Source organism: Phyllopteryx taeniolatus, chromosome 16, assembly GCF_024500385.1.
Source record: "Phyllopteryx taeniolatus isolate TA_2022b chromosome 16, UOR_Ptae_1.2, whole genome shotgun sequence".
In the NCBI taxonomy this organism is placed as follows: Eukaryota; Metazoa; Chordata; class Actinopteri; order Syngnathiformes; family Syngnathidae; genus Phyllopteryx; species Phyllopteryx taeniolatus.
This window is the reverse complement of record NC_084517.1, coordinates 13440321-13464303: the sequence shown is the minus strand read 5'-3', so window position 1 is coordinate 13464303 and position 23983 is coordinate 13440321. Positions and strand designations below refer to the sequence as shown.

At 41.1% G+C, this 23983-nt stretch overlaps 2 protein-coding genes across 5 annotated transcripts; one reads left to right on the top strand and one right to left on the bottom strand.

The window, feature by feature from the left end:
* Window positions 1–68: 68 nt before the first annotated feature.
* On the bottom strand, window positions 69–9824 carry asphd1 (aspartate beta-hydroxylase domain containing 1). Of its 3 annotated transcripts, none has more exons than XM_061748571.1 (6): window positions 9694–9824; window positions 6830–7299; window positions 6526–6732; window positions 3114–3321; window positions 1922–2035; window positions 69–1718 (listed from the first exon to the last, which is right to left on the bottom strand). In XM_061748571.1, exons 2-6 carry the CDS (start codon window positions 7274–7276, stop codon window positions 1609–1611), a joined length of 1086 nt encoding a protein of 361 aa, XP_061604555.1. In that variant the 5' UTR covers window positions 7277–7299; window positions 9694–9824; the 3' UTR covers window positions 69–1608. The 3 variants fall into 3 exon arrangements, with proteins under 3 accessions (XP_061604555.1, XP_061604556.1, XP_061604557.1); XM_061748572.1 differs by lacking the exon at window positions 9694–9824 and adding an exon at window positions 7428–8139; XM_061748573.1 differs by lacking the exon at window positions 1922–2035.
* sez6l2 (seizure related 6 homolog (mouse)-like 2) lies at window positions 9821–23521 on the top strand. Of its 2 annotated transcripts, none has more exons than XM_061748569.1 (19): window positions 9821–9962; window positions 10866–10945; window positions 11076–11204; window positions 11297–11512; window positions 14365–14504; window positions 14840–15032; window positions 15528–15713; window positions 15816–15999; window positions 17224–17387; window positions 17847–18041; window positions 19799–19937; window positions 20263–20459; window positions 20559–20753; window positions 20946–21140; window positions 21225–21416; window positions 21706–21744; window positions 21911–22028; window positions 22110–22221; window positions 22332–23521. In XM_061748569.1, exons 2-19 carry the CDS (start codon window positions 10888–10890, stop codon window positions 22359–22361), a joined length of 2682 nt encoding a protein of 893 aa, XP_061604553.1. In that variant the 5' UTR covers window positions 9821–9962; window positions 10866–10887; the 3' UTR covers window positions 22362–23521. The 2 variants fall into 2 exon arrangements, with proteins under 2 accessions (XP_061604553.1, XP_061604552.1); XM_061748568.1 differs by having other exon boundaries at window positions 11294–11512.
* The last annotated feature ends 462 nt before the right edge of the window (window positions 23522–23983 follow it).

The following is a 23983-nucleotide window of genomic DNA, read 5'->3' as shown; positions in this document are numbered from 1 at the left end:
TTTCCTTTCGAAATTTCGCACAATGACACATTCACCTTTGTGATGTTTTATCTTTCGGTTGACTATCAATTGCTATGTCTCTTCATTTCCTAAAGAAATGTGATCTATTGAACAAAACCATACATCATAAACAGTAATACCAACATCATATAAAGTATCTCAGGAATAATCTGTCACTCTGAGCTAGATTAGATCTGCCTGTGTAATCCTCATACTGGGACCCTCACATGAACAGATGGCAGATAAGACAAAATCACCTCACTAATTCTCATTGACTGCCTGTAAAATGTAACCAAAAATGTGCTGAAGAAGATTAGTGTTTCACGACTATCATTTTAAACTTTGTCAGGTATCTAAATATATAATCAAACTCCCAAATATTATACTCTACCAGAAGCATACATACATTTTTTAAAACTCTTCAAATCTCTTGTTGATTCAAACTGATAATGATAATGTCTCATTGATGATGATTGGTTATTTGAATCCAAACGAGTAACAAAAATAAAATGCCATAGGAAATACAGTATACTTCGACTTCAAGCTCCTCTTGACTGGCAAGGAAGTAATAGTGGTAATTGAAATAATTCAAGTCGAAAACCGAATGGCCCAAATCTCGGAAAGTAGGAGAGTAGAGTCAGTAATGTGTAGTGGAAAAGTGCGAATGGGGAAGAAATTTTGAATTTATAGTTCTATGACCGGCGGCACGGTGGCCGACTGGTTCGAGCGTCCGCCTCACAGTTCTGAGGACCGGGGTTCGGTCCCCGGCCCCGCCTGTGTGGGGTTTGCATGTTCTCCCCGTGCCTGCGTGGGTTTTCTCCGGGCACTCCGGTTTCCTCCCACATCCCAAAAACATGCATGGAAGGTTAATTGACAACTCTAAATTGTCCATAGGTGTGAATGTGAGTGCAACTGGTTGTTTGTTTATATGTGCCCTGCGATTGGCTGGCAACCAGTTCAGGGTGTACCCCGCCTCCTGCCCGATGACAGCTGGGATAGGCTCCAGCACGCCCGCGTCCCTAGTGAGGAGAAGCGGCTCAGAAAATGAGCCTGTATGTTCTGTGCACACACAACACCTCTGCAGCTGACAAAGTAAGCATCTGTTATCCACTGGGATTCAAATACACTGTTGTATATGCAAACATGCAAACAAACAAAAAAAAGGTGGTATTTAGGTTTTATTCGATATTTTTCACAATACGTTGGCTTTATTATACTATCTCAGGTTCTGATGTTGTAAGTGACACATGTACCAACATTAAGCATGGCATTCAAAGTTTTACATGCAAATACCTTTATGAGAATATTATGTAACGTGAGGACTGAAAAATAACTCCTCTGCTCGGAAGTTAGATGAGGTATTTTTATAAGTGTAGTTACGGCAACCAAAGTTCATCTATAATAATATTTTGATGTACGCACCATGAGTGCATCAGCGGTCAAAAGTGCAGGAAATGGCCAGCATGATTTTCAAGGCTAATGCACACCATGAGCCATAGACTAAGGTGGAATGTACAAAACAACAGGCACCTCCACATGTTGCATAACTGGCAGAGAGTTCAGAGGTCAGAGTGGATTCAGGAGTCACGGCTCAAAGTGATGAATTGCTCAGAGATCAGGACTGAACATGAAATCCAACGCTTGTCTCTCAGCTGCCGCAACATTCGGATGCCAGACGTCCACGCTGAGAATGACTCGAGGGCCAGCATCTGGGGGCCCTTTGAAAGAAAATACATATAAATCAGATGCAAAAGTTTGAAAAGTCAATTCAACTTTTTTAAGAGTTCTAATGTTACTTTCTGTTTGTGCATTGCATTTTATTCTGAGGTCGATGGACACGATTGAGAATTAGGAGTTTGGAGAAACATCATGTTTGCCCTGCAGATCAGCCATTTTGGACTAGTTTGTGTGATTGACCAACCTTTGTGCGAGACAGTGTGAAGAAATGAGTCATCCACTAGCAGGCAGTGTCCCTCAGACCAGCACTGAGGCTCCCCTCCCACCACTAGCTCACACAGAGCGGGAGTTTGCAGACCTGCGGGATTTATTGGATCCAAATTCATTATGTCTTTACTTTAAAGCTAACACGGCCAGGCTCCCCATCACTGTCTGTGTTTAAGGGAAGAGGATTACATGCCAGCTGTGTGGCAGCAGGAAATGGGCTAAGTAGAAATGAACCTAAACACTCACTGCATCACTTGACCAGCAATTGTGCGATTTCATTCAGTTGTTTTTAGCAGTTGTGTAATAGTCTGAAAACAATCTACTGTATGCAATAAAATAAAAGTGATTTGAAAAAGGAACCATCTGTGCTCATTCATCCATTTTTTGAATCTGGGCCCTGTTTTGGACCTGGATTTGACAATATCAAAAACCATGAGTCCACTGCCACCAAATTCACCATGTTAACATATATTATGTGCATTTTGCAATAAGTCTGAAGTTCATATGAACAGCTAAATTTGTACTCTCAGACACTACAAATCAAAACCCTCTTCACCAGTGGTGTCCCTCAAGGTCAGAGTCAGAAAAGAAAACTCACACTTTGAAGTGTATTGTATGTTTCATGTTGAATTTTTCTTTTAGTCTCGCTAAGTAGTTAATTAATCTTATTAGTTAATATTTTGGCGGCACGGTGGACGACTGGTTAGCGCGTCAGCCTCACAGTTCTGAGGACCCGGGTTCAATCCCCGCCCCGGCTGTGTGGAGTTTGCATGTTCTCCCCGTGCCTGTGTGGGTTTTCTCCGGGCACTCCGGTTTCCTCCCACATGCCAAAAACATGCATTCATTGGAGACTCTAAATTGCCCGTAGGCATGACTGTGAGTGCGAATGGTTGTTTGTTTCTATGTGCCCTGCGATTGACTGGCAACCAGTTCAGGGTGTACCCCGCCTCCTGCCTGATGACAGCTGGGATAGGCTCCAGCACGCCCGTGACCCTAGTGAGGAGAAGCGGCTCAGAAAATGGATGGATGGATAGTTAATATTTTCATGGAATGATGACACATGGATATCACTAAAGCAGACACACAAGGATCTGTCTTCAGCAAGCATTTCAGATGCGGTAAATGTTCTACAACTCTAAAATTCTCTTCGGCCTAATTTATTTACCGACCTAGATGACACCGCAGTCGCGTATTAGTGGGTCCGTATGAGCTCCCCAGTGCAACACCAGGTCCCAGCAACCAAAATCCAGCCGATCCCAAGGAGTTGCTGCTTATAAATGTACGGAGAGACAGCAATGTCCGGTATGTGCAGGGACAGGAGCGACAGTTGGCTGCCACGTACACGCCTGCATTGTACAGTGGAAACACTGCCCGGCCCTGAAAGAGACATGTGTCTTACTGCCTTTACACTGTTGGTACATGGACAAGTCTATACACTCATTGTATCCAATATGGCTGAATAATTGACTCACAAGTAAAGCCACACACCAAGCGACGCAGCCGAACCCCATTGAACTGTTGCGTAGCGTTTGTGGTTTGGCAACTGTTTTCATAATTGGCCGATCAGTCTGCCACTGGTTTTGCGGCAATTCCAAATTTGAATCGCTGTCGCAACATCGCAGATTACAGGCAATGAAAATGCTCTTTTAGGGGTTTTTAAGCAAGCGAGAGACAGAAAGTCGAGCTGGGTACGTTCAAATGAATGGGAGCGAGCGAGCCTCTTCTAAAATATCCACACACTCACTTTTATTCTCGCCCATTTCCACTCTCTTTAGCAACCCACTTCTTCCTTATTTATTCATCTATCTTTTTATGGTTTAATAAATGTGATAAAGTACAATATAATGTATGTACAGCATCCAACGCCTATACAGGCTCGCTGTTCAGGGTGTCCATAGAGCGAGTCAGCAATTCAAATTTTTCTGCAATGATCCACTTTAAACAGGTAAGACCGTATCGCTCAATGTGTGGTACCACCTCAGTGACTGTAAATGACTTATGTTTGTTTTATTGTAAAATTGGTTCATACGTTTTTAACATTCTGTCATAATATTGCTAAAGATTTTATTTTGAAAAGGCTTGGACAACAAGTTGTCGTTAATCGGAAGATACTGTCGCAAAGTATACTGCAGCGCCACTGCCAGTATGCACAGAACAATGTGCTCCACGTTTATATAAGGTAAAACATATGTTAAGACTTGCTGATTGTATTTTATTGTTTATTCCTGTAGCGCTTACGGTGTCTTCACATACAACCCCATTTCCAATGAAGTTGGGACGTTGTGTTAAATATAAATAAAAACAGAATACTATGATTTGCAAATCATGTTCAACCTATATTTAATTGAATACACTACAAAGACAAGATATTTAATGTTCAAACTGTTAAACTTTATTGTCTTAGCAAATAATCATTAACTTGGAATTTTATGGCTGCAACATGTTCCAAAAAAGCTGGGACAGAGAAAGTTGAGGAATGCTCATCAAACACCTTTGTAACATCCCACAGGTGAACAGGCTAATTGGGAACAGGTGGGTGCCATGATTGGATATAAAAGGAGCTTCCCTGAATTGCTCAGTCATTCACAAGCAAAGATGGGGCGAGGCTCACCTCTTTGTGAACAAGTGCGTGAGAAAATAGTCGAACAGTTTAAGGACAATGTTCCTCAACGTACAATTGCAAGGAATTTAGGGATTTCATCATACATACATACATAATATCATCAAAAGGTTCAGATAATGTGGAGAAATCACTGCATGTAAGCGGCAAGGCCAAAAACCAACATTGAATGCCCGTGACCTTTGATCCCTCATTGCATCAAAAACTGACATCAATGTGTAAAGGATATCACCACATGGGCTCAGGAACACTTCAGAAAAACAATGTCAGTAAATACAGTTTGGCGCTACATCCGTAAGTGCAACTTGAAACTCTACTATTCGAAGCAAAAGCCATTTATCAATAACACCCACAAACGCCGCCAGCTTCTCTGGGCCCGAGCTCAGCGAAGATGGACTGATGAAAAGTGGAAAAGTGTTCTGTGGTCCGACGAGTCCACATTTCAAATTGTTTTGGGAAATTGTGAACGTCGTGTCCTCCGGGCCAAAGAGGAAAAGAACCATCCGGACTGTTATGGACGCAAAGTACAAAAGCCAGCATCTGTGATGGTATGCGGCTGTGTTAGTGCCAATGGCATGGGTAACTTACACATATGTGAAGGCACCATTAATGCTGGAAGGTACAAACAGGTTTTGGAGAAACATATGCTGCCATCCAAGTAACGTCTTTTTCATGGACGCCCCCGCTTATTTCAGCAAGACAATGCCAAACCCCATTCTGCACGTGTTGCAACAGCGTGGCTTCGTAGTAAAAGAGTGCGGGTACTAGACTGGCCTGCCTGCCGTCCAGACCTGTCTCCCATTGAAAATGTGTGGCGCATTATGAAGCGTAAAATACGACAAGGGAGACCCCGGACTGTTGAACATCTGAAGCTGTACATCAAGCAAGAATGGGAAAGAATTCCACCTACAAAGTTTCAACAATTAGTGTCCTCAGTTCCCAAACGTTTATTGAATGTTGTTAAAAGAAAAGGTGATGTAACACAGTGCTAAACACGACCCTGTCCCATCTTTTTTGGAACGTGTTGCAGCCATAAAATTCAATGAAAGTTAATGATTATTTGTTAAAAACAATAAGGTTTATCAGTTTAAACATTAAATATCTTTCTTTGTATTGTATTCAATTAAATATAGGTTGAACATGATTTGCAAATCATTGTATTTATTCTGTTTTTATTTATGTTTAACACAACGTCCCATCTTCATTGGAATTGGGGTTGTACAAGGAGATTGAATAAAGGTTATGAACCATCAGTTTGAGAGACCGTCTTTTCAACCGGGGACGCTACAGTGACCCCTAAGGGTCAAAAGGTTTGGTAACATCTAGTACATAACAAATAAAAGATTAGACTATAAAGACTCCTTGTGACTACATCGCCTGGCATTATTCCCATAATGAACCGTTTCCATGAAACGTCTACCAACATTGTGAGATTTATAATAATATTCTTAAAATCTTACTAATGCATATATGTAAACCTGTGTTCACACTTTCACACTCCACACACACACACACACACACACACACAAACACACGCACACACACTTGGCCAGTTGACTTAGCGTTCATTTTACAAGACCAAACGTTTCCCAGTAAAAAAATATCAGCATGAAGTCACATCCTGAACTTGTGGTATGCTGCATCGTGTGAGAAAACAAACAAAAAAAGCTATTTGACGGGTTACATCCGCTCAAGTGAACCGATCCGCACCAGAATTGACTTGCAAATGGACCGAGACCACATCTTCTGGCAGTCTATTTCTGCGTGTTTGGTATGATAGCATTCACTCTTAACAAAACACACTTCGTATCATAGCAACCGCACTAAAGTTTGTTTTAACTGTGCCAAACATAACAGGTGTGAGCATATGGAGGAGGTGCATTATCGCTAAAGGTGGACTATTTGGTGTTGACCCAAATTAGAATGAGGCCTTGTGCTGAGGTTTAATTTGAGTTTTGTACCTTTGGTCCCACACTTGTCCAGCCAAATTTGGAGTCAATGCCTCTCTGGTAAACAGCCTGGAACTCAGCCAAGATTACCGGGTAGTTGGCTTCCAAGAGATTAATATCATGCCGATGGGCATCACGAGGAAAAAAAGGAACACTTGGGACATCTGGCAAGAAGAAGAGATGTGGCTTCTGTATAGTTGAATGATCTTTAAGTTTCATCTAAAGTAAAGACAGTAAGAAAACAATGAGAAATTGCTGCTGAATCTGCCATTTTAAATGATTGTTGAAAACACACAGCATCGATGGAGCTCATTACCTGCTCACGAAGGCCTTTATGAATGCGGCCCATTCCCACCCAGCTGTAGCGTTTGGCATATTCCTGCAGGGCTGAGTACAGTTTCTTGGCCTGAGCGGATCCCTGTGCTGGGAATAAGGCATGGCTCAGCACTGATGTGAGGTAGCCTTGCCCCAGCTCCTCATCCTCTTCTGTTTCCATGCTTATAAAGCGGTTCTTTAGATCACCCCTGTAAAACTTGGACTGCGCTTTATACTCTGTTCCTGCACAGCTTCCACCAAAAGACATTGCAGAGCTTCTTGAGCTCATCTTTCCCCCATCTGCGTGATCCGCCTTTGGAAGGTCTGAGCCTATCCGATAACAGTGCCACAGGAACAAGAGCAGGAGAGTCCACAGAAGGCCGCTTAGTGAGTGGACACCAAGCTCAACATAAGGAGGCAAGGGCAGCATGTCCAAGGACCAGTACATCTTTTTGATTTGGCACTAAAATACTGAAATAGAAACAGATTAAGAGATTAATGGAATGTATTAAAATGAGTAAAGATCAAACTGAGCCAAAATGGCCCAACGACAATGTTTTATTTTTTTAAATTATTTATCATTTAGAGCATTTATTTACTGAAAGGAGATGTAAATGTTGAGTCATTCCTCCGTTGCAAACGGATCATGTTAAGCGTACGATGCTCTGTTTACCAACAAGCAAAGCCTGAAGCGCCATTGGCCTGCCCTGCTTTCAGACAGCTTCATTCACTTATTTTCTTTATTTAATCCTCCGTCTGGCTCACGGGCTGCTGAGGCCAATCCTGGCATGAAGCATTCTTCATCCATGTTGGTCTTCTTGGTCTCGTTGCTTGTGCAGGTTTTTGACTTCACCTCAGTGGTGAGGTCTTGTATTTGTTGCCGCCTGAGTAAAGTCAATATGCAAGACTTTACATTACCCCAGCTGATCATTATTTTTCGTCTCTAAAAACCGGTTAAAACGTCACTCATGATCAGTCTAGTCTATAAAACTACCATTATTCAAAATCTTTCTATGCAACTGTAGCCCTCACTGGCAGTACTCACAAAACCGTTGAACCCTCAGTTCACTGGGGAAAAGAAACCCAAACCGATTGTTGTAGGAACGCGCCCTCAAAACGCTTCAGTAGGCACAGTGACTGGATCCCGTAGCGTCGAAGCGGCAGCCCGGTGGCGTTGAGCAGGCAGGACCCGTGGCTTTGAAAGAGTAAATCCGTTCGCGTTGAAAACAGTCAAAAATCCGTTCGCGTTGAAACAGTAAATCCGTTCGCGTCGATAAAACAGGTCCAGACCCCCAAAAAAACTCTTCTTTCCCCGCCGCATCTCCCGCTCTTCCTCTCCACGACCCACCTCCTTTCCCCAATCCCATTGGACGCACCACCCCTTCAATCAATCATTAAAAACAAAAAAAACCCTGAAATGTTCACAGACCCCTCGGAACGCAGGACACCCCAGTATTCATCCACACAAAGAACCAAACAAACTTTTAACTAGTTTTCACAACAGCAATACAAACAAATACAGTTCAACACATTTTAGTCAGTACACTACACAACGTTTCTATTTCAACTTCTTTTGTGTGTGTGTGTCAAGGGAAACCATAAGTTTTGTAGTCACTCCTTCACTGCTTGACTTCAACTACTATCTAACGTGACCACATCTACTTCTCACGCCAAATCCCCAGTGGATCCTATGTCTTATGTCTGCTCTCCTGCCTTCCATTACCCAGTTTCTCGCAAAGGCTGGCTCCTCTACCTGCTCCACTACAATCCACAGCTCTTTGTTCCCCGCCATCCAAGATTCCTGCTCTGTCTTCAGTCCCTTCTTTGTTTCCTGTTCTTGCTACAGTTTTTGCTCCATCTGCAGTTTCAGATCCATGCCAGCCAGGCTCAGGCTTCTTCTACTGCTTAGCCCATGGATCCTGAAGCACGTCAGTTCACCACTCCTGTTCCAGTAGCATTTCCTTCTTCCTCCTCCCTTCCTGTTATTTCACATACTAGAAACTTTGCTATTCTTGTCTGTTTTCCTTCATTTGGGTCACCTGCCTGGAACTAAATTATACCCTTCAGTTGCAACCAGTGGTGAGAAATCAGGCAATGGCTTCTCTGCTGGCGTAAACACTATCAGAATCACTGACCTACATTTACAACCTAAACTTAATATTTTTTTCATGAACTTCAATGAATTTATTCCCCATCCACTCTGCAAGGAGAGGGACAAGCGCGGGTGTTAAAGTAAAGTGAAGCAAAAGAGAGGACTACATGAAAATGGGACAGATTTGAACCATTGCTTTTGTACGTGTTACTCGCCAGACGCCGACGGCTGTTATAAAACTGCAGTTATTTGTTTTCATTCAAACTTCATCTTGAAGTAAATGCGAGTGGCATCATGCGCGCTGTGATCGTGACATTACAATTTCAGCGCCCATTTTTGTAAACAGCGAGTGGCTAGAATTTTGATGATGTTTTTATTTATTTGAATTGCACTTTAATTTAGTCAGTTTAGTGTAGTAGTTAAAGATCTGCATGTCGGTTAATGAGTGAAGTCTGGCCATCATTTTAACCATATGCCTAAACACACTTACGATAAATAAAACAACATTTCCAACAACAAGTTCGTGAGTAGTAAGCCTGGCATTCGATGGCATTCGGCATAAAGTTGTCTCACAAATAATGTGATTGCGCGATCATTCGGAGCTCTGCGTCGGCTCCCACAGCCTCATATTATTTTACGTCCGCAATCCATGACGGCGCAAACGCCCTCTCACAACACAAACAAGGTGCGCGTTTGCCACTTGCAGACCTTCAAATAACACAACAAGATACGCACGTTAGTCAAAGCGTTGCGCATCGCGTGACTCTCATTACCTCGATAGACCGTGGCGATATGTCTCACATGCACGCACGCACGCACGCGCATCTGCAGTAGTGCTTGATCGCTCCTCCCGGGCTGGATGTTCTTTTGCACGCGGCCGCTAGAGCGCGCCTGGCGCCTCCACGCAGATACCGTCACAATCCGAGCCGAATGCGTCAAGCCCTCAGTGAGCAGCCATAGGGGCACCTCAACACCTTGTTGACGGGGGGCCTACAGCAACAGGGTACGCGCTGATCACGCTAACGTCGGAGGCGAAATAAAGGTATGTCACGCTCCATCATGCCCCCACCCCCCCTCCTCTCAAAGTCAGGACGACTGATGCCCCCAATATGTTCCTCGACACAAAGAGGGGCCGCCGAGGAGGGATGCTGCCTTGCAGGGCACCCATCATTTTGTGATATACAAGGCTGGTGGGATCACCGAGGAAACGCCTCGATGAGCTTTTTTTGATTCATTGCCATAAAAAATAGAAAAAACCTTAAAAATGACGATAGCAAAAAAACGTTGGCGGTGTAGCTGCAGAGAGAGGAGAGTCATTTTGTGCATTTGGAATAACGCATTTTGCAGGTTTGGGGGAGGGAACGCAGGTGCAGAGCATGGGTATTTCCCTGGGACAGATCCATTTAGCACCTGTTCTTTTGGCACACATTTGTAAAAATGTATTTTCTTGAAGAATCTGCAATGAATAACAGTAATTATTCCGTTGTTGAATAAGGGTTTTCATAGCAATGCTTCCCTAAGCCGAATCAGGATGGCCTGTGTGATGTAAACATAATACCTGCAATGTTGCTACTTTTTGCTAGAACTGTCACTATTAATGTTTATTTCCTAGGTCTTTAACGCATCAGCAGAGACATGTTATACTCTTACAAACAGGGATACAGTAAGAGTTCCTCAATGTACAGTCTGATTTACCCAGTTGGGCTAATAATTTTCTTTAAGGTAAATGTTTAGCCCTTCTTCCAAAGCTTTAAAAATATATAACATAAAACAAAAAATACCGGTATATACCTAAACTGTAAAAGTCAGACACCAAGGGCACAAAAGCTTTTGGGTTAGTTAGGGTGACAAGCCATTATACCCCCTGATGGTAAAACAATGTATTTCTTACAGTGATGTGGATATTGCTGTGTTTTGGTCATCAGAACCACTTTGTTCTTTTCAGATCACCGGTTTCATCTTGAGCCATGGGGTTCACATATCTTACCGTGATACTGTCAGTCACCATGATCCACCAAGTTTCAGGTAACAGCACGTGCATGTGCGTGGAGTTGTGAATACTGTTGTTATGTGAGTTTATTATTTCTTGGAGCTTATTCTTACGTTCTGCCATTTCTCATGATTTAAAAAACACATTTTTGTTGTTGTTGTGCAGGCTTGACCTTCGCGACTCCTGAGAAAGATACACCACCAACATCATCCCCCGACTCTTACCCTCTGGGTGACCTGATCCATGCTGCCCTACAGAGTAAGGAATACTTAGGACTGTCTTCTGCCACCACAGGTACCAAAGCAGACCTTAATGGGCATTGTCATGTAATCCAAAGTGGTTCACACACAATTGAGGATAATATATCTTTAATTAAACCTCAGCAGGCACAACCACCAATCCGACGCAGGCAGTGCCTGGTGTCAGACAGAGCGAGTCGACCGCCACGGTCATTTCGCCAGGACTGCTCACCACGGCGTTAGGCTCCTCCTCTGCAGGCAGCCACGCGGGACTGAGAAACCGCATGTCCTTCGTTCCCATGGAGGAGGAGACAACCACTACTCTAATCACCACGACCACTATAACCACAATGCACATGCCAGGTACCTGCACATTACCGTAGGGAAGTCCCATGGGCAGTCGAGTTGCACGAATTCCTGTCAGCCATTTGCAGTGGTTTGATATAACCACTTAGATAGACTACATATCAGGAAAACTTCAGTACCCTCTGTCACTCAATTTGTCTACCAACAACACAGTGTAGTAGTACTATTTATTAATAGTCGACATGAATCATTATAAAGTTGAACATTTAAAATGAAATTTTAGCTAGTTCACAAGAAGGCTATCAACAAAATTGCACTTGCAGTTGTTCCTAATCTGTTTATGCATTTCTGAAGGTTTTTTAGTTGAGATCAATTTCATAATAGAATAAGTCTTTATGAAATGTAGAAATGCACATTTGAGAGCCTGTTTAGGGACGGGAATTGATAAGAATTGATGGATTCCGATTCCATTATCGATACTGCTAATAGATACGATTCTTATCAATTCTCTTATCGATTCTCATTGGGTGAGGGGATTAAATGACACAAATGGATCTGTATGCTTTCACACTTTAATATATTTAACTTTGACAGAGTAGGAGGGAGTAAGCGACATCCCAACAGACCAAAAAGCTGAGCGCACTTTTTGCATACCTTACAAGATATCGGATTTCCTTAGGAAATAGTACAGTTACACTCTTATTAGTCCAGAAAAAATGAAACATTTAGCTTTTTAACACCAACTGATAACAACAACTTTAAATACTGAGACTAAGAAAATTCTAAGGAGAGCATCTATCATTTATCGTTTCTGCCAGGATATCTGGTCTCTTTTAATCTACCAGGAACAATTTTTTTTTTTCTGAAGAGGTTTCCTACTATTTGACATTCTCGCTACTAACATTTGGGAATATTTACAGTGCTCCTTTTGCATTCAATGTGATGCAAAACTAATTCAGACACAAAAGACAAAAAAATGTTCAAACATATTTGACCTTGTTTTCCAAAATACCTTCTGTAAAATTATAGAAACATACTTTTTAAAAATGGCCATTTTTGTGGATTATTTTTGTTGGTCAAGTCACATGTTTACATGGCCAATTGCAAGGCCCATTTTGAGGAATGCAATCAAATCCCCCAAAAGGCACATTTACAAAAGAAAAAAAGTAGTCACATACAATTACTAAGCACTGCAAGCAGTGTGTTTGGCCAACTCGGGGCAGAAAGCAGAGAAAAGACATCCCGAAAGTAACACAAACAGCCAAAATCTTACACTATTGGACTTTGCAAAAAGAAAACACAAGATGATTTATTCACATTTGATTTACTATCTATTTATTCACACGTTAATCACTCATCTATAAATATATAAAATATAGTAATATATAAAATGCATATGCATACATACAACAAGCTTTTCCAGCTGCTGGTACAAAATCAACATTGATAATGTAAAAAAAAAAAATAATAAAAATGAGAATTAAATAAAACAATAATATAAGCTATACCGCTAGTATAGTAAAAAAAAAAAACATTTTAAATCTGCAATGGGCTCGCGACCAATTCAGGTTGTACCACACCTCACACCCAAAGTAAGCTGGGATAGGCTCCAGCTCACCCATGACCCTAATGAGGATATAGCATAAAGAAGATGGATGGTTGGATGGATAATAAAAAATATATATATCATAAACAAAAAAAAATGATATTAACAATTGGCTCAAGTGTTCGATTTTGAAGACAACAACATCCTAAACTAAAGGAAGAATAACAACAGGTAGCATGACACTGTCTTAAAGAATGTAACTCTAGTTGTTTTGACAATGTACAACATAACTAGCCAAGTTCCTTGAACATTTCAAATGTTACATAACTAGTCTTGAAATCCTTCATTTTTCTATAGTAATGTGTTATGTAACTTGATAATGAACACATTTTTGTAAAAACCCTTTGACATATTGTTCATCCAAAATTGAGTTTAGATGTAAACTTACTTACTGTTCCCTTTAAATAATTAAGCAAGTAAGGATGTATGTGATTCTGGTATTGCATATGCAGTGTGACATGCTCTGTGTACTTGTTCAGGATTCTTTTAGCCTTGAGAGGCACATACTGTAAGTAATTCAAGTGAGGGCCTGTGTGAAGGAATAAGGTCACACTGGTGATGTAGATGATGAAGAGACTTTCATATCGCTACTCTAAAACCCACATGTAGAAAGTGTAATAAGAGCATGACATGCCCTAAATGAGCATGTCTGACCCAGATGGCACTGAGGCTTTCAGGTTGTCCATGTGGAGGAAATGCGGGGGCCATTTGTAGCCACTTAACACGAAGATTCCACAAGAACAATCTGTAAATGGCCCACTGGCGCACGGACACTTAATTGAATATGTAAAAATATTGATACTACTACTACTCTCTTATTTGAAGGACGCTGGTGAGGTGAAACTAGGCTGACATCCAGATGATATGAATATATTGTACATTAATCGGAATGCACAGGGTGATATACTGTATGCCTACATTTGTAACTTACCACTGTCAGTGTCGTGTCCTGTAGCTTGACGATAAAATACATGAAGAATGTGTCTTTGCTTTTACTGAACAAGGTGCTGCAGATTAACAGTAGATCACCATGGAAACAGTTTCATATGTACACAAGTGGTCTGCTCTGATCTGGTTTGGCAAAGAAGTCATCATAAATGGACATTGTTGTGCATGAATGTATTTTTATTAATTGGCATGAATGAAGTATGACTTTAACACGTCACTTCACTTTAACATCATATACATTATGTATAAAGAGTAAATGTAAATCTTGTCTAAGTTTCTTTCTTCGCTCTTGTTCTTCATCCTTCAAATTCTACACATACATTGAATTACGTCTCATCTTTTTCTGTTTTCACAGTTCAGTGCAATGCATCTTTGTCCGCAATGGAAGATGTTGTCGAGTCACCGGATTCCGCATCATCATCAGCATCATCAGTTTCCCCACTGGAATGCACCTACAGCATTAGAGTGTATGCAGGCTATGGTGTGGAGATTCAGGTAAAGCATTTTTAACAATGGATGCATATAGTACTCTTTTAACAGTTTTTGAGTGTATTACATTTCTTTAATATTGTTTTGCGCTGTGAATACAATTTTTATTTTTTTTTTATATCAGAATCACACAAGGTATTTGTCTCCGGTAGTTGGAGCCACTCTAGTACTACAGCAAGCAAGCCAATGGAGTATCACAAAATACACCTTTGGGACATAAACACATAAGTACAGTATTTGTGTTTGCTACAAATACAGCACACAGCTACAACTGTAACAATGCACTTGTATTTTTTAAACATGGGCATTTTACATGTTGATGTTATTACTTTCACTGCCAGGTGAGGAAGGTGAATCTGTCCAAGGAGGAGTCCCTGACTATTATGGGGCACGGGGGTTTGACACCTAAGCTGTTAGCCAATGAGACCCTGATGAGGGAGGGTCAGGTGATTCGCAGTCCAACCAATCAGGTTCACATCCACTACCGCAGCCGCCAGTCAAACAACCATGGCAAGTTCATCCTGCACTATCAAGGTAAATTAACAGTTAACATAACTTTGTACCTTGTTCAGTATTTGTTGGAGACACGAAACCTCACCCCAGCCCATCCAACACACTCCAAAAGAAATTGTGAGCTAGGCTCTCAGGTCCAGTTTTAGTGACCACTGACCTCACAAGCGTTTTGCTGGATGAATGGTGAAAATTCCTACATTTGTAAATCTTGTGGTCACTATTATTGAAAAGTGGACACCAACTCAATTTAGAGTCTTCAATGAGCATAATGTGTAGATATTTTAGTAAGTAGGAGGAAGCAGAAAACACAAAATGTCTATCAATGCCAATGTATAGTTGGAGTTGATTTCAAACCAAATCATGGTTGCAACTACTACATTTATTAAAGTTTGAAAAAAATATTATATTGGTGTGATAAAAAAAAAAGTCCCATAAGTCTCATTCTCTCTAGGTCCGGCTCTATGTTTCGAACATTTCAAAAGAATGCAAGGTCAGTAGCACTTTCTTGTCTTGCAGCTTTTATGCTGTCCTGCACCTTCCCTCATTCTCCCGAAAGCGGCGGGGTGACCGTGACCGACATCCATCCTGGTGGTCAGGCACACTTCTACTGTGATCCAGGTTTCCAAGTCCGTGGTCATGAGGTTGCGACCTGCGTCAACACAACACAACCACACTGGAGCACGCCCGAACCCCAATGTGTTGGTTAGTGACCTCAATTACCTTAACCACTTACGTGAAATAACACTGACTATAGTGTGTGGCGCATTTCTTCAAGCGATGTGTGCGATGGTTTTTTCTCCTCAGCTGTTTCTTGTGGGGGGTGGATTCGTAATGCAACAGTGGGCCGAATACTGTCGCCACCCCCACCGTCTGTTGCCAACCACAGTAATGGAAACAACCTGAGCTGCCACTGGTTACTCGAGGCCAAAGAGGGCCACAGACTCCACCTGCATTTTGAGAGGATTGCACTGGATGAAGATGACGATAAGTAAGTTGTTTTGTGAATCACTAATTGTAGTTTGACATTTTCTATAAATACTGGATATTTTCCTCTCTTAAATTGCATGAAACACAAAGCGACAGTCGCAGCGCTGTTGTTTTAAACTCCTGCTTTATTTTTCTATTAAAGTTTGTTAATGATTCCTAGTCAATACTGATCCTGACTAAAAACACACTTATTTCAGTAATTTTGCATTAGGTGTCAAGAACATGATTTAGACCCCACCTTTATAATGAATGTGCAACATCTTTAGCAGTAATAAAAACACAATAAATATGACACATTCATCAAATAATGATTACAGGGGAGTTTGCAATTTTAAACATCAATTGTTCCATCCATTTTCTGAGTCGCTTCTCCTCACTAGGATCGCGGGCGTGCTGGAGCCTATGCCAGCTATCATCGGGCAGGAGGCGGGGTACACCCTGAACTGGTTGCCAGCCAATCGCAGGGCACATACAAACAAACAACCATCCGCACTCACATTCACACTATGGGCAATTTAGAGTCGTCAATTTACCTCGCATGGAAACCGGAGTGCCCGGAGAAAACCCACGCAGGCACGGGGAGAACATGCAAACTCCACACAGGCGGATTGAACCCCGGTCCCCAGAACTGTGAGGCAGACGCTCTAACCAGTCGTCCCCAGTCGTCCACCGTGCCGCCAAATTTGAACAAACTTTTTATAATATTTATTGTCTGCCCCTGAATGCACAACAAATGATTAAAACTTATGAGTCACGCCTTCTATGATTGGTTGTTTTTCCTCGGGCACAATGGTTTCTCGCAAATCAAATTAGAAGCACAAGATGGGGCTAGGGGTGACTGATTTTTTTTTCACAGGTCCTATTTATCATGTACTACTCTCAGCTCAAACTAAAATGTTTAACAAATATGACAAAAAAAATTTTTTGGGGTGCAAACTCCCTCTTATTATTGAACAGTTGACGTTGAAAACAACAAAGAATGTCGTCGAACCTTAAAAAGTCAGCTTGCTTTAAAGTCTTTAAAGCATAATCAGAGAAGGGTGACTCACATACACATATTTAACCCTTTATTAAAAAAATGAAGAAAACTTTTAAATGCAGTGTCATAACAGTTTTTACATTGATCGGTTTTCTTTCTCTAAGTTAAACTGCTGACATCATGCAGTGAAGGTTTCGGGCATCTAAATGATGCGCTGTCATATTAACGTGCTTTCTGTCCTTTTAGGTTAATTGTGCGCAGTGGAAACAGTTCACTGTTACCACCGCTCTTCGACTCAGATATGGATGATGTGCCAGAGCACGGACTGCTGAGTGAGGGCACCTCTCTGTACTTGGAGCTCATGGCTGATTCGTCCTCCATTCCTCTACTTCTGGCACTGCGATATGAGGGTGCGTATCAAGCCTCTGGACTCGATAGAAATGTTAGAAATTTACTTATTTAAAGCCAAAACTAAGAGAACAAAAAATGTCCAGGGCAGTGAAATCCTATTATTATTTTATTTTATTATGTTAAGTGTATCATTGTTTCTGTCTAGGCTAATTTAATTAGTTTTTTAAAATTATTCTCTTGAAACAAAAAAGGAATTCCTGATTTTCTTTGCATTATTTCATTTTCTTTTTTAATGTATCAATACATTTGTCAGTTTCAGTTATTTGTAGTGACCATTGTGGGATTTTCTTTCTTTAACCAACAATTTAGTCTACACGCATGTATAGTTTACTTCAAGTTTTACTATGACAAACTGAAAAGTGAGGTAATTTAGTTGGAAGACTCCTCATCTAAGAGAAGCATCAATGAGATGATATGAAGGAAAATCTCATCTTTTATCCTTTTCCCTTGTTTTCTAGCGTTTGATGATGAGCACTGCTGGGAGCCCTACATGCCGCATGGAAACTTCAGCAGTAGTGACATCACCTACCAGTTGGGCACTACTGTTACCTTCAGCTGCTCCCCAGGTTTCGTTATGGAACAGGGGTCAGCAACCATTGAGTGTGTGGACCCCAGCAACCCCCACTGGAATGACAGTGAACCTGTGTGCAAAGGTACTATTAATGTGACTCTTCTGTGTGTGTGTGTGTGTCTGTGCTTTTTTTTTTTTAGATAGGCAGCTTTGTAACCTATTTTTTGTCCATCTTGCTGATTTGCTGGGCATCGTTTTGCAGCTTTAACTGACCCAAATCTTCTGTTATGCCTGTTTCTGAATATTAAGCAGACGAGACTCACCGATTTAAACGGACAATGATGGCAATTACTGATGGTTCAGATTTATGTAGAAACATATCGGTTAGTTAAAGATCAAGTTTGTGAATCAGATTGCGCTAAGTTCATGTGGATATGAACATTTGTGCAATGCCAGAAAAAAAAGGATTTGGGGGTGTTCTATGTTTTTTTTTTGTAATGCGTAAATGCAATATGTCATTGTATCAAAGCACCTGTCATAAGTTGTTCATCCATCCTTCCATCCATCCATTTTCTATGCCACTTATCTTCTTTACGACTAAGCAGTGGGCTGGCTGACCCTATCCCAGCTAACTCCAGTCTCGACTGGTCGTCACATGTTGAAAAAAAGCACTACTCACATTCACATCTACAAACATCCATCCATCCATTTTCAACAGCGCTTATCCTAGTTAGGGTCGCAGGACGCTGGAGCCTATCCCAGCTGACTTCGGGCGAAAGGCGGACTACACCCTGAACTGGTCGCCAGTCAGTCGCAGGGCACATATAGACACAGGCAACCATTCGCACTCACATTCACACTGTCACTGAGTGGGAACTGAACCCACGCTGCCTGCACCAAAGTCAGGCGAGTGTACCACTATACCATCAGTGACCATCTACAAACAATTTAGAGTTTTCAATGAACTTAATACATACATGTTTTGGAATGTTGGAGAAAGCCCGTTTATCCCTAAAAAACCCATGCAATCAGGGGGGTGAACATGAAAAACTCCACGCAGGAAGGTCGGAGCCAAGTTTCCAACCTAAAACCTCAGAATTGTGAGCCAGACGTGCTAACCACTTACTCACCGTACTGACCGGCATACATCTGACTTTTATTAATTTATTTAACTATGGTTTACTTTCAATTATTTACGTCAATGTCATGGCCAATGGTCATATAATTTTTTTTTAAATGTTACTTTCCGGCACTGGTAAGAGCGTCAGCCTCACAGTTCTGTGGACCTGGGTTCAATCCCCGGCCCCGCCTGTGTGGAGTTTGCGTGTTCTCCCTGTGCCTGCGTGGGTTTTCTCCGGGCACTCCGGTTTCCTCCCACATCCCAAAAACATGCATTAATTGGAAACTCTAAATTGCCCGTAGGTGTGAATGTGACTGCAAATGGTTGTTTGTTTGTATGTGCCCTGCGATTGGCTGGCAACCAGTTCAGGGTGTACCCTGCCTCCTGCCCGATGACAGGTGGGATAGGCTCCAGCACGCCCGTGACCCTAGTGAGGAGAAGCGGCTCAGAAAATGGATGGATGGATGGATGGATGTTACTTTCCCTCATTATCAGTGAGCAATTTGGGCTTCTGCTAATCTTGGGTGCCTATGTTGGTCATACAAATCGTTTTCTTCTACCTTAAGGACAAGGTTGTGTCAAAGTAATTAATCTGCATTGACTAAAGTGGCCCGCGAGCAAGAATAATTATTTCCTAGGCACAGTGTGTGGGACTAATGGCTGGTTTCAGTTGCATTATTATGCAGCTTTTGTGGTCATTTCACCTTGTTCTACATTGTGTTTATCATCCAGACCATGTCCTCTCGCCTCAGTTTGTTACCTATCTCTTGCTCCATCAGCGCTGTGTGGGGGGGAGCTCACTGAGCCCTCGGGTACCATCCTGTCTCCCGATTGGCCTCAGAGCTACTCCAAGGGCTTGGATTGTTTATGGCAGATCCACGGCAATGAAGAGAAGCGCATTGAATTAGACATCCATATGTGAGTTTGCATTACTTTTCTTTATTTAAGCAGGTGGCACCAACTCAGCATTTTTGTGTTCGAGGAAATATAGAATAAACATTAAAACAATGTTATATAAGGTATATTATGTTCTGCTGAGTATACATTTTTGTTTTTTGTTTTTAGCAAGTTACTTTTACGTCAAATCACAAATAAATATGAATGCATTTTTTTTTTTTTCAGACTAATAGTAAATACTATCCACGAGTGCCGGTCTTAAAAAAAATCCATAGACTTCCTGGAATTTAACAACATTTTCCCTTTTTCTTTTCCTTTGTCTCTCCATTTATTGTCCCGGAAAAAGCTTAAATATTCGCCACACCGACGTGCTGACCATTTTTGACGGCCGTGATCTCATGTCCCATGTCATCGGCCAGTACCTGGGTTCCAAAGAGCGCTTCCAAGTTGTATCCGGGGGGTCAGAAGTGACCATTCAGTTTCAAAGTGATCCGGAAGATTCCAGTTTCATCCTTAGTCAGGGATTCCTGATTCATTATCGTGGTAAGGCTAGTTGGCTAAAATGTGTCAATACTATGATAGATAGGAGGCATACTTTATACTAAATACTGCACATAATATCTCTTTGTCTGTTTCATACAGAGGTTGAGCCAAATGATACCTGTCCCACTCACCCTCAAATCGAGTTTGGGTGGATCAGCTCGTCCCATTCCTCCCCAGTAAGAGGAAGCGTTCTGACCTATCAGTGCCAACCAGGATATGACATCAATGGCTCTGACATCATCACCTGTCAGTGGGACCTCTCCTGGAGCAGCAGCCCACCCACCTGTGTCAAATGTGAGTAAACTGTCGCTATGTAGCGAAAATCTGCAAGCAATTGACGCCTCCTGCTAAAAAGGTTTATAATTGCCAATATAAGCCACAAGATGGCAGCAAAGTACTATTTTGTCTAGATGAACCTCCTCATTTCACTTCAACATAGTTCCTTGAGTTGAATTCTGTCTTTGTCCCTCATAATGTCCCCTACAGTCCAGCAGTGTCCTGACCCAGGAGAGGTTGTAAATGGAGCACGCTCTGTGCGCCCTGAAGCCGGATTTGCAGTCGGAACTATTGTGCGTTTCTCCTGTAACCACGGTTACCAAATAGAGGGTCCCAGCCAAATCTCTTGCCATGGACGAGACATTGGCAACCCCAAATGGAGTGACCACAGCCCAAAGTGTGTCTGTAAGTGTCATTGTCCAGCTCCGTTCACTGTGCATGTGGAAATAAACTTAGAATAAGTTTCTATTGTCTCTGTATTCTGTCCAGTAAAATATGACCCATGCCCGAACCCTGGCGTCCCAGACAATGGATACCAAACGTTGTACAAGCACAGCTACCAGGCAGGAGAAACTCTGCGTTTCTTCTGTTACGAAGGTTATGAGCTCATCGGTGAGGTCATTATCAGCTGTGTGCCTGGACACCCATCTCAGTGGAACAGTCCACCACCCTTTTGCAAAGGTAAGGCCTCCCCCTAATCGCTTAAACTCATTTGGCCTATAGACTAAATTAAAGGGGTTAAAGGGGGTCTTTCATAGTTACATTACAAATTAGATTTACTTGCAAACATCACAGGTTTATGGTAGTGCTGTTTGCAATAAAGCAACACAACTGTAACAATTGAAACAGATTAATAGTACTAGAGCCATTATATTTTGAACATGGCTGTCTATTGGAATGTTCTTTTTTCAAAAAGGAATTGTGATGGGGTGATGAATAATTTTGATAACATGTCCTTTATTTCACACAGTGGCCTATGAAGAGCTTCTGGATGATCACAAATTAGAGGGTGATTATATTTATCCTTATCTCTTTTCTGTAATTTCCAGTAAAAAGTTTATGCCTGGTATTTAATCACTATTTATTCCAGAATACCTGATTACTTGGTTTTAGTTCTGACAGACTGTGAAAATATATATTTTTCAATGTAATTGAGGATTGTCTTTATTTTGCAGTGTCTCAATCATTTGAACCTTCCCATCAGATCCTGAGTGAGAACATTGCTCTTGCAATAATTCTGCCCATCATCCTTGTCATCCTCCTGATCGGAGGAATTTACATGTACTATACGAAGTAAGTACTTCTTGCGTTAACTTATACAAACCATGTCATGAATGTAACGGATTATATGTCATTTTATTTCCTCCCTCCCAGCATCTGCAGACTAGAATGGAAGCCGCTCTTCTGGAAGTCTCTTTCTCACACACACTCTTACAGTCCCATTACGGTCGAGTCTGATTTCAACAATCCTCTGTATGAGGCAGGGGTGAGAAAACCGTCCATTTATCTGCTTTATTACAACAGTTATGGCATTATAGCTTTTGCATGTATCATAATCTGAATTTGTTTTTGATGGCTTCTTCTTTTTGACCACAGGATACACGGGAGTATGAAGTGTCCATTTAAAGGCCAAAATATCTTGGTGAGAGTTAAAAAAAATACAATTAAATTGTTTTGAGGACAACATGTTTATTACTTTAAGACCACGAAATCCCCTTTCATTTTAGTTAACATCTTTCAATTCTAGCACCACCATGTATTTATGCTCTTAATTACGGAAGGCCTAATTTGATTTGTTGCATCTGCCATTGGTGGATTTGACCTCAGTCAATGTTGCATTGGGACTTGTGCCTTACAAGGTTTAACAAAGTCACTCCAGCAAAGTGAAGGGGAAAGGGTGACAGAGGAATTGTTTATTTGTTTAGGTAAAATATAGTGAGGCCAAAACCTTGAGAAACTGGCAATATCAATGACAAACAAATTCTACACTTTTGACCAAACAGAACGCACTTGAATGTTTTGTGCTTATTTTTCTGTCATATGTTGCAGACAGAAACATGTTGAGTTAATACACCATTTTCTCTCTTACTGTGTAAAATACACACACACACACACACACAACACACACACAATGAATGTAAATATATGACTTGATATTGACTGAGGTTGATATATATACAGTATATACGGTACGAAATTAAATATATATACACATAAACCTCATATTTACACTTGGCGATGGAAGGTTGTATATTTTCATTAAATAGATAATGAAATTTCAGTGCCAAAATATGTTTAAAAAAAACTCCTCATGTCCTTAAGTGTTTCATCTGTTGTTGAAGTAGTGTTTTCAAAGACAGTGTTCAGTTTGTTTGTTTTTTTAATTTGCTGTTTCTGAAAAACAGCCAGTGTCTTATAACATATTGTACATGGGACGGCGAGGACATGAATGTCATTATGCTTATAGCATGCACTGATTGTAAATTATATTGCTTCTGCTCAATCTTGCCATTATCATTATAGTTATTGACATATCAGATTTGATGTTGTATGCACTATGTTGATGAACAATTACAACCATGGCTGTTTGCTGTAATGCATTATGTATTTATTTAAATTGGATTGTTTGGCTCATTCACTGTGCCAAATGGGAGTTCTTGGAGACTGTTGCGTCGTAGACATAATATTATCCGTAGCATTTCTTTGCTTCATATATGAATACATTCTTTTGAAGGCAGTAAATTATTTGCTGATCTGGAAATAAAGTTTCTGTTTAATGGTGTAAACTCTTTTGAGATGTCATTTTTACAAATAATAATAAAATCCTAAACAAGCGATCATCAGGTACACCACGGGAAATTGGCCAATTTGTCTTAGTCCGAAAAATTATTATTCATTTCAAATAATGTAGCTTTGTTGATCTATCTATGCCAGCGACATGTAGTGACAGGCGGAACAATATATGCTTTTCGACTGGATGGCAGAGGGTAGAATTAACGTATGTATCTACTTTTTTCCGTTCATAAACCATTAAAATAACTAACTAAAAAGGCCCAGATTTCACACAGAGTAAATAAATGTGTGAGTAAGTCGAGACGAGAGCTAAGTGTATATAACTATAATTTTTTGAAATTTTTGTTTGGTGTTGTGTGAGATTTTGCTGAGTAAAAAAAAAAAAGATAGCTTGGCTCAATAAAGAATTTCTATAAAGTGGAAGTCTCGAGACACCTGACGTGTTATACGTTTTT

Bases quoted from the DNA above. Each gene is read 5' to 3' on its own strand.
- sez6l2 (XM_061748568.1), top strand. From the start codon at position 10,888: ATGGGGTTCACATATCTTACCGTGATACTGTCAGTCACCATGATCCAC. The intron at 21,745-21,910 runs GTGATTATATTT...TTTATTTTGCAG, and splicing joins GGATGATCACAAATTAGAGG to TGTCTCAATCATTTGAACCT. The intron at 22,222-22,331 runs GTGAGAAAACCG...TTTTGACCACAG, and splicing joins ATCCTCTGTATGAGGCAGGG to GATACACGGGAGTATGAAGT.
- asphd1 (XM_061748571.1), bottom strand. From the start codon at position 7,276: ATGTACTGGTCCTTGGACATGCTGCCCTTGCCTCCTTATGTTGAGCTT. The intron at 6,733-6,829 runs GTAATGAGCTCC...TCTTTACTTTAG, and splicing joins ATAAAGGCCTTCGTGAGCAG to ATGAAACTTAAAGATCATTC. The intron at 3,322-6,525 runs GTACAAAACTCA...TGTCTCTTTCAG, and splicing joins GGACAAGTGTGGGACCAAAG to GGCCGGGCAGTGTTTCCACT.